At 40.0% G+C, this 8874-nt stretch overlaps 1 protein-coding gene across 1 annotated transcript in view; it reads left to right on the forward strand.

Annotated features, from left to right (window-relative positions):
• The window catches only part of Slc30a8 (solute carrier family 30 member 8), a 37875-nt gene that overhangs the window by 4870 nt on the left and 24131 nt on the right, over positions 1-8874 (forward strand). Inside the window, exon 2 of the mRNA XM_029469978.1 lies at positions 6847-7043. Within this exon, the coding sequence (XP_029325838.1) occupies positions 6847-7043 (197 nt within the window). The remainder of the gene's footprint in view (positions 1-6846; positions 7044-8874) is intronic.

Consider the following 8874-nt stretch of genomic DNA (forward strand, 5'->3'; position numbering starts at 1 on the left):
AGTGGTCAGAGCGCTCTCTGCTGGCAAGCTCTCCTCTTACAGGGAAGGTGCACAGATATCTTGCGTTTGGACCTCCTCCTGGCCGAAGAAGAAGGCCCAAAACAGGACCTTTCCCAGAAGCTGTGTTGCTTTGGCAGGTCACAGAAGCTGTCAGCTTCTGTGTTGCACACTCTCACCTGTGAAGACCAAGTTCCTAAGTTCAACGGAGTCCCGGAACCAAGATGACGCCCACTGCTCCTGAGGCAGAGGGCTTCCGAGACAGGCAGACACCTGTCCTCTGTCCTGGAGGGTGGCCGGATGTCTGGAGCCCAAAACGGGTGCTGCCTCAGAGGCTCTGTGGCTCCCGCCTGTCCCAGAAGCTGTCCATTTCTGTGGTGCACACTCTCACCTGTGCAGACTGAGTTCCTAAGTTCAACGGAGTCCCGGAACCAAGATGGCGTCCGCTGCTCCTGAGCCAGAGGGCTTCTGAGCCAGGCAGACACCTTTCCTCTGGCCGGGAGGGTGGCCGGCCGTCTGCAGCCCGAAAAGGGTGCTGCCTCAGTGGCTCTGTGGCTCCCGCCTGTCCCAGAAGCTGTCCACTTCTCTGGTGCACCCTCTCACCTGTGCAGACTAAGTTCCTAAGTTCGGTGGAGTCCCGGAACCAAGATCATACATGATAAATTTACTAGTTCATGCATAATAGTATTACCAGAAGGAAAGAAAAAAATATAAATGTCTTTAATGACCCCAAATCTCAAAAATTTGGTGGAAATTAATTTGTAGTTCCATTATACTTAGTGAATATAAGAAGAGATAAGCAGCTCGGTGAGGTGATGCATGTTTATGCTGCGGTACTTGGGAGGCAGAGGTACGTGGATATCTCTAAGTTTGAGGCTGGCCTAATCTACATAGTGAGTTCTGGGACACCCAGTGCTAAATAGAGAGACTTTGTCTCAAAAAACTGGTGAGGCCAGAGGAGGGTACTGGGTTCCTCTGAAATGACAGGTTGCTGTTAGCTGCCTGACTTTGTAGATGGGTGTGAGCCCCCATGTGCTCAGAGCTGAAACCCAGCTTTTCTACAAAAAGCACTAAGCACTCACCTCCTGCACAGCCATCTCTCAGCCCTGAAGAGAATCTCTTTACATCCAAAACATGGAATGTTATAATTAAGAAGAAAGTCTGAAAGTATTTCAGAATATGTAGAACATAACTATGCCCAGGCTCGTTGCTTCTAATAAACATTAGAAGATACTATGCATTTCAGCCAGGACTTCCATGTGAGAAAACAAAAGGAGAGACATCAGAATAGAAAGGGAAAATGAAAGCTATATTTCCAAACAATAACAAAAATGTCAAAACATACTCTGAGAAATGTAACATTTAGTAAGTTCAATAAAGTGGTAATAAATGATAGATGTAAATGTAATTGTATTTTTACATAGGAATAGCAAAATAAATAAAATAAAAAGACCTGAAAATAAAGTTAAGAAAACTCATTTACTTAATAGGGCATACAAATAAAGCATATGAATTCATCAAATAGGGGGTAAAGATATAACTTATTGGCTAAAGGCATTGGTTGCTCTTTCAGACGACCCAAGTTTGATTCCTAACACTCACATGGAGGCTCACCAACACCTAGAACTACAGTCCCCAGGGGATCTAATGCCTTCTTTGGTCTTTTGCCAACACAACATCGCATGCAGTACACAAACCATACATGCAGGCAAAACACCCATACTCATAAATTAGAAATTACAAAAAAGTAATTCATTAAATAAATAAAAATGCTCAATTTTATATTATAATTTACAGAACATTGTAGGAATTAAAGAATTCACTAAGAATGTTTCCAGCACGGTCGGGGTGGAAGAATTAATATTGCTAAATTTTAAAATTGACATGAGGATTTTATGTGCTCACCATAATACTTATTTAGAGAAATTAAACCTTTTAAGAGAAATGAACAAAATAGACCTCACAACTTCCATAGTACCAGAAGGGACTTCTTACTTGGGATTTTGATTGCTGTCAAGAGGTGCGGTAACCATAGCAACTCTTATAGAGGAAAGCATTGAATTGGGGTTGACTTACAGTTCAGAGGTTTAGTCTATTATTGTCATGGTGGGAAGCATGTGGCATACAGGCAGACATGATTCTGGAGAGGTTGCTGAGAGTTCTATGTCTGGGTTGGCAATCTGCAGAAAGAGAGAGGGAGATACTGCGAAGTCCTCCCCCTGTGACAGTTTCTCCAATAAGCTGATACCTACTCCCAAAAGGCCACTTGTCCTAATCCTTCCAAATAGTGCCGATGGGGGCCATTTTCCCTTAAAATACCATATCCCATTCCCTGAACCCATAGGATTCTAATCATAACTTCAAAAATCCTTATTATAGCCTATAACAGTCTCAACATTGTTGAAATGCCTAAAGTTCAAAATCTCTTCTGAGACTCATGATAAACTTCTTAGCTGTAGTCCCCTGTAAGATCAATATCAGAAAGCATATCACACACTTCCTACACACCATAGGATAGGAAATATACTACCATTCCTGAAGGTAGGAAAGGGAACATAGTGGGAAAATACTGGACCAAAGCAAGACGGAAAACCAGATGACAAACTCCAAATTCTGTATCTCTATGTCTGATGTCACCGAGGTCTTCAGATCCCTAACTCCTTTCAGCCTTGTTGACTGCAGAATATTGCTTTCTCTCAATATGGTTCCACTCTCTGTTAGCAGCTTTCCTCAGAAACCATCCCGTGACGCTGCTATCTTTAACACCTTGAAGTCTTCAAGGCAGTTCTGACTTCACCTTCACAGCTTTCAGCAATGGCCTTGTTAGTCCTCCACACAGTGACACACCTGCCATATATCTGACCTCAATGGTTTGCCTTAGATGTCAGAACCCTTTTCTTTTATCCTTGATCTACAGCCATAAACAAGTGAAGGGAGAAGATGGCAAGTTCTGCTGCTTGCTGGCCCTGGAACATGCCCCACTCATTTGAATACATTTTCCCTATCTTTCTGTTTTCAATGGTTTGAACTTCCTCTGTAGACTAGGCTGGCCTTGAACTCAGAGATCCACTTGCTTTTGCCTCCTAAGTGCTAGGATTAAAGGCGTGTGCCACTATGTCTACCCTGAACCTTTCCTTAAATCCTTTTCACAAATTGGAAGCTTAGCTGGGTGGGGCTTTGCTCTGAGGTCACTACTCCTTTGATTCCATTTAGCACCAGGCTTTTCTTTAATCTGTTTACAATTCCCAGTGTCCCTTTTCTCAAACTGTACATTTGGTATTTTTCCTTGCTCAGCTTGCTCCTTTTCATTATAGATATGTGTAAGACTGGCCACAAATAATCAAGCAACTAATAAAGCAACACTATCAGTGCTACGCTTTCTGGAAATTTCTTCTACCAATGCTGTTAATCCATAACTCTTCAATTTAGCTTCAGGCAGACTTTTCAGACAAGGACAAAAAGTATTCTTCACCAACATATCATAAGAATTTGACTAGGCCACATAGTAGTACTCTTCTCTGAAACCTCTTAAGCCAGACCCCCAGAGTTCAAACCACTCAACACCACTGTCTTCCACGATTCTACTAGCATGGCCTATTAAGCCCCACTTTAAGTACTCAACTGCTTTCCTAATCCAAAGTCCACATTCTGCCATAAAGGGAAAAGATCAAGCCTACTATTGCAATACCCCAGTCCCTGGTGCCAACTTCACAAGGTGTCACATACCCTGCTATTAAAAATTAACACAAACCCGATTAGAAAGCACTTGGTCATCCCCACAATAATCCCAGCACTATTACACTAGAGTGTATTTATCTCTTCATCCAGGTAATTCACACACACCAAGAAGACATAAAAGAAGTCGTGTGTGGTGGTTTGAATATGCTTGTCCTAAGGAGTAGCACTATTAGGAGTTGTGGCCTTAGACTAAATGTGGCCTTGTTGGAGGAGGTGTGTCACTGTGGGAGTGGGCTTTGATGTCTCTATGCTCAGTCTCCTCCCAATGTTGACTAAGAGCCTCCTGGCTGCCTGCGGAATCCAGTCTTTTCCTGGATGTCTTCAGATCAAGATACAGAACTCTCAGCTCCTCCAGCATCATGTCTGCCTGCATGCTGCCATGCTTCCTGCCATGATGATAATGGACTGAACCTTTGAAACTGTAAGCCAGCCCCAATTAAATGTTTTCCTGTATAAGAGTTGTGCCTTGGTCATGGTGTCTCTTCACAGCGATGGAAACCCTTACTAAGACAGAGTGACAAGAAGGCTTTCAGTAGTAGAGAGAGAGGCAAAAGAGAGGAAAATTATAGGGTAAAAAGCCCCTGAAATTAATTATGTGCATGTATGAAACCCTCAAAGATTCAAAAAATGAAAAGAGTAAGTATATAGTTAAATTCACGACATGGGCTACCAGCATATACATACTAATATACATATACATATACATATACATATACATATACATATACATATACATATACATATACATATACATATACATATACATATACATATACATATNTATACATATACATATACATATACATATACATATACATATACATATACATATACATATACATATACATATACATATACATATACATATACATATACATACATATAATAATACATACCAACTGAATGGGCCAATTGTATTTCAACAAAGTGTTTTCAACATATGTTTTTGGGACAATTAAATAGTTGTGTAAAGAAAAGTTAATATGTATATATTTCTGACATCATATTAAAGAACTTTACTAACATGGGTTATAGCATTAAGGAAGATGCCAAGATGATATAGTTAAATATCTTCTTAAAGGAAACATAGGTATAAACCAATGAATCTTGGATTAGGAATGTTTTCTTGAAAAGATACTTAACATATTAAATATTAAAATTGTGTAAGTTAACAAAAAAGGGAACATCTTCTTCTGTAAACTATAGTACAGAAACAGTGCCCAAATTACACAAAGTTAATGGGGGTAGACTTTGTTCTAAGCTCTAGGAAGCAGCATGGCTGGGTTTAGGCCTAAATGTAAGGAGCTCTACACAAACAGTCTTCAGTTATAGTGGATGGGTCTCATTTGATAAAAATAGTTTGCTTCCAGACTCTTGGGTCAATTTTGAGAATGATTATTACATTAGTATTCTCATGGCTGTGACCAAAAGCAAGTTCAAGGAGAAAAGACTTAGCTCTGGTCATGGTTCAGGAGATGACAGTCTACCATGACAAGACAAGGTACGTCCATTGTGATGGAAGCATGAGCCTGGGGCTCTCCTATCTTAGCTTTTCCAGGAAGCACAAAGAAATAGGACAAAATCAAGAGGAGGTATAAAATTCACGGACTGATCCTAGAGCTCATTTCTGCAGCCAAATCCTACATTTTACACCATTAAAACAGTTACGGAAAACGGAGATCAAGAAGTGAAACATTGGCTCAGGGTGAAGGGTGTGAGGGGAGGCTTTCAGCTTCAAACCATGGCAGATAAACTCCTCCACCTGAATACCCACAAGGATAGTCTTATATACCCCGACACCCATTCCAAGATAGGCGGAAAAGCAGTCTTGGGATAAAGCATAGCTCTGTCCAAATAGTGCTTGAAGCCTAGGTGCTTTTAGGTGTCTGCAGTAGTATAACCAACAATTCTCATGTGTTACCTTTTCAATAAAATTTTTGTTTTCTATATGTATAACTCAAAACAAGCTAACCAATGGACTCTCATTGTATAAAAATGCATATTTAATATGTTGCAACACTTTCCAATAAAACATCAATAATTGGATTTTAGAAGTATAATCACCAGTGATTTTTCTCTGCTTTGTGTTTTTTGTTATACTAAGTTTCCTATAATGATATGCACATTTATTATTTTTCAGAAGAATTCAAATATGACAGTAATTAGAGTGATTCTAATACTTATCAGCTAAGCCCAAACATTCAGGGTTTTAATTCCAGATGGTGATAATCCAAATGAGATAACCTTCAAATAGAAGCTAATGTAAAATTTAACTTTCAGAGCTAGAAATGTAAAGTTCTTAATTCCGAGAACCTCACTAGTGTTTTCAAATAATTTATGGAGTTTAAAAACATCCCATTAGTTCAAGATTCAGGGTCAGTGTCATCTGGACCAGTAACAATTAATTTTTAGGTGCACTCATATTGAGATAGCAGCCTAGTCTGTGCCATGGTGGGAAACACTGGGTTTTGCATTGTCATCTTCTGACTTTTTGACCTCAGAAAAATCACATGACCTCTCTGAAACTTACTTATCTCAGTCAAGAAACTATGCAGCTGGGTTACCTTTCACTAATAGCCTGACCAACTATGATCTTATGGAAATGCCCAAATTAAGTTTTGTGTTGGAACAGAGGTGATAGTTACTATTTGAGGACTCACAAGTGGAATCCAGCTTTTATCCTAACAGTGAGTAATTGGTGGAGGCTGTCTGCAAATGGTGCAAATGGGTGATCAGGTGTTTGAAGGTCTCCACGAACTCAGCCTGAACAAGCATTGTGACCTACTGATGTCTATTTGTCATACCTTACAATCTACCATGATAGTGATGGTGGTGGGTTCTGAGCAAAATATTCAGAACCTTTTTATTAAAGGAGCAATTAAGAAAGATTTGTCCTTAAGAATCTCTATTTTTTTTCCCCTTAGCTCAACAAAGGCAATGCTTGGAAGCAGTTGTGGGTTCAGAAGGAAATGTAAAGAAAGCTCTGAATTACAACTCCTTGGCTAGTTTGCAAATGTCCTATGACATTGAGAGTGGGTAGGGCTGCCAGGAAGGTGCGTGTTTGCAACCATGTTCACTTCTTCTTGCTCCTGTCAAAATCATCCTCAACAGAGAACTTCGACAGAAGCCTGTGAATAAAGATCAGTGTCCTGGAGACAGGCCAGAGCATCCAGAGGCAGGAGGCATCTATCACTGCCACAACAGCGCCAAGGCCACAGGGAACAGGTCGAGCAAGCAAGCGCATGCCAAGTGGAGACTCTGTGCTGCTTCAGCAATATGCTTCATCTTTATGGTGGCAGAGGTGGTGGGTGAGTACTGCCCAGGAAACCGCTCGATGACTCTGCAAACTAACTAAACCCTGCATCGAGATGGGAGGGACAACTAAGTTGTTCTTTCAAATAAGTGGTTAGTGTTTTCTGCATGCATGAATGACAGTAGGCACATAGTAGTCAAGTTGGAAAATAGAGGGAAAACAAACTCTATTATTATGTCACATTTAAATTAAAACCTCTAATTACACCATAGATTATTTCCTACAGTGTATCTTCTGTGCATAGCTCAGCGGTTATTTTTCTACTCTTTTATATAACTTGGACCATAGTGAATGATCTTGTTTTTGTTTTTTGTTTTTTGTTTTTTGTTTTTTGTTTTTTGTTTTTTGGTTTTTGGTTTTTGGTTTTTGGTTTTTGGTTTTTGGTTTTTGGTTTTTGGTTTTTGGTTTTTGGTTTTTGGTTTTTCAAGACAGGGTTTCTCTGAGTATCCCTGGCTGTCCTGGAACTCACTCTGTAGACCAGGCTGGCCTCGAACTCAGAAATCTACCTGCCTCTGCCTCCCAAGTTGAATGCTCTTGTCTATGCTATCAAATACTGTTTAAAAATATTTTTGTGCCCAAAGAATATACTCCACTGTAATTTGTATAACTATTCCTCTACTGGTAGGAATTTAGGGAGTTTTTTTTTTTTTTTGCTTCTGCACTATATTACAAAGAAGATAATCTTAATAAAAATCTGCCTACCCTTCTGATTATCCCTTGAAAGGGATTCTAAAAATGGAAATAATTGAAATACTTGGTTGAAAGACATGAATATTTTTCTTACTTCCTGAATCATTCTGTCAAACCTATGTCCAGACACTTGAAATGATTTGTCAGTATGGAAGCTCCTCATAAAAATGATTTTCCATCCAACTCTTTGTAAATACAGCTGTAGAGGGTCTGATACTCTCTTTTGAACTCTACAGATATGTACATGTACACATGCACACCCACACAAGCACATCCACCCCCACACATGCACACACATACATTCACACACACAAATAAAGTCTTTGATGACATATATATATACATATATATATGTGTGTGTGTGTGTGTGTGTGTGTATATGTATATATACACACACGAGTGTTTTAGTATTCATTGTTTTGATTCTTAGTTAGCATCTTTCACACACTTATTAGTTGGACATGTTTACTCCTATGATGTACCCCCTCCTTCTTTCTTATTAACTTGTTTTTTTTTTCCAATTTTTAATAAGGTATTTCTTCATTTACATTTCAAGTGCTATCCCAAAAGTCCCCCATACCCTCCCCCACCCCCTACCTCTGCTCTGCTACCCACCCACTCCCACTTCTTGGTCCTGATGTTCCCCTGTACTGGGGCATATAAAGTTTGCAATACCAAGAGGACTCTCTTCCCAATAATGGCTGACTAGGCCAATTTCTGATACATATGCAGCTAGAGAAACGAGCTCTGGGGGTACTGGTTAGTTTATATTGTTGTTCCACCTATAGGTTTGCAGACCCCTTTAGCTCCTTGGGTACTTTCTCAAGCTCCTCCATTGAGGTCCTTATGTTCCATCCAATAGCTGACTGTGAGCATCCACTTCTGTGTTTGCCAGGCCCCGGCATAGCCTAACAAGAGACAGCTATATCTGGGTCCTTTCAGCAAAATCTTGCTGGCTTATGCAATGGTGTCAGCATTTGGAGGCTGATTATGGGATGGATCCCTGGATATGGCAGTCTCTAGATGGTCCATCCTTTCGTTTCAGCTCCAAACTTTGTCTCTGTAACTCCTTCCATGGGTGTTTTGTTCCCAATTCTAAGAAGGGGCAAAGTGTCCACACTTTGGTCTTTGTTCTT

Source organism: Mus caroli, chromosome 15 (assembly GCF_900094665.2).
Source record: "Mus caroli chromosome 15, CAROLI_EIJ_v1.1, whole genome shotgun sequence".
In the NCBI taxonomy this organism is placed as follows: Eukaryota; Metazoa; Chordata; class Mammalia; order Rodentia; family Muridae; genus Mus; species Mus caroli.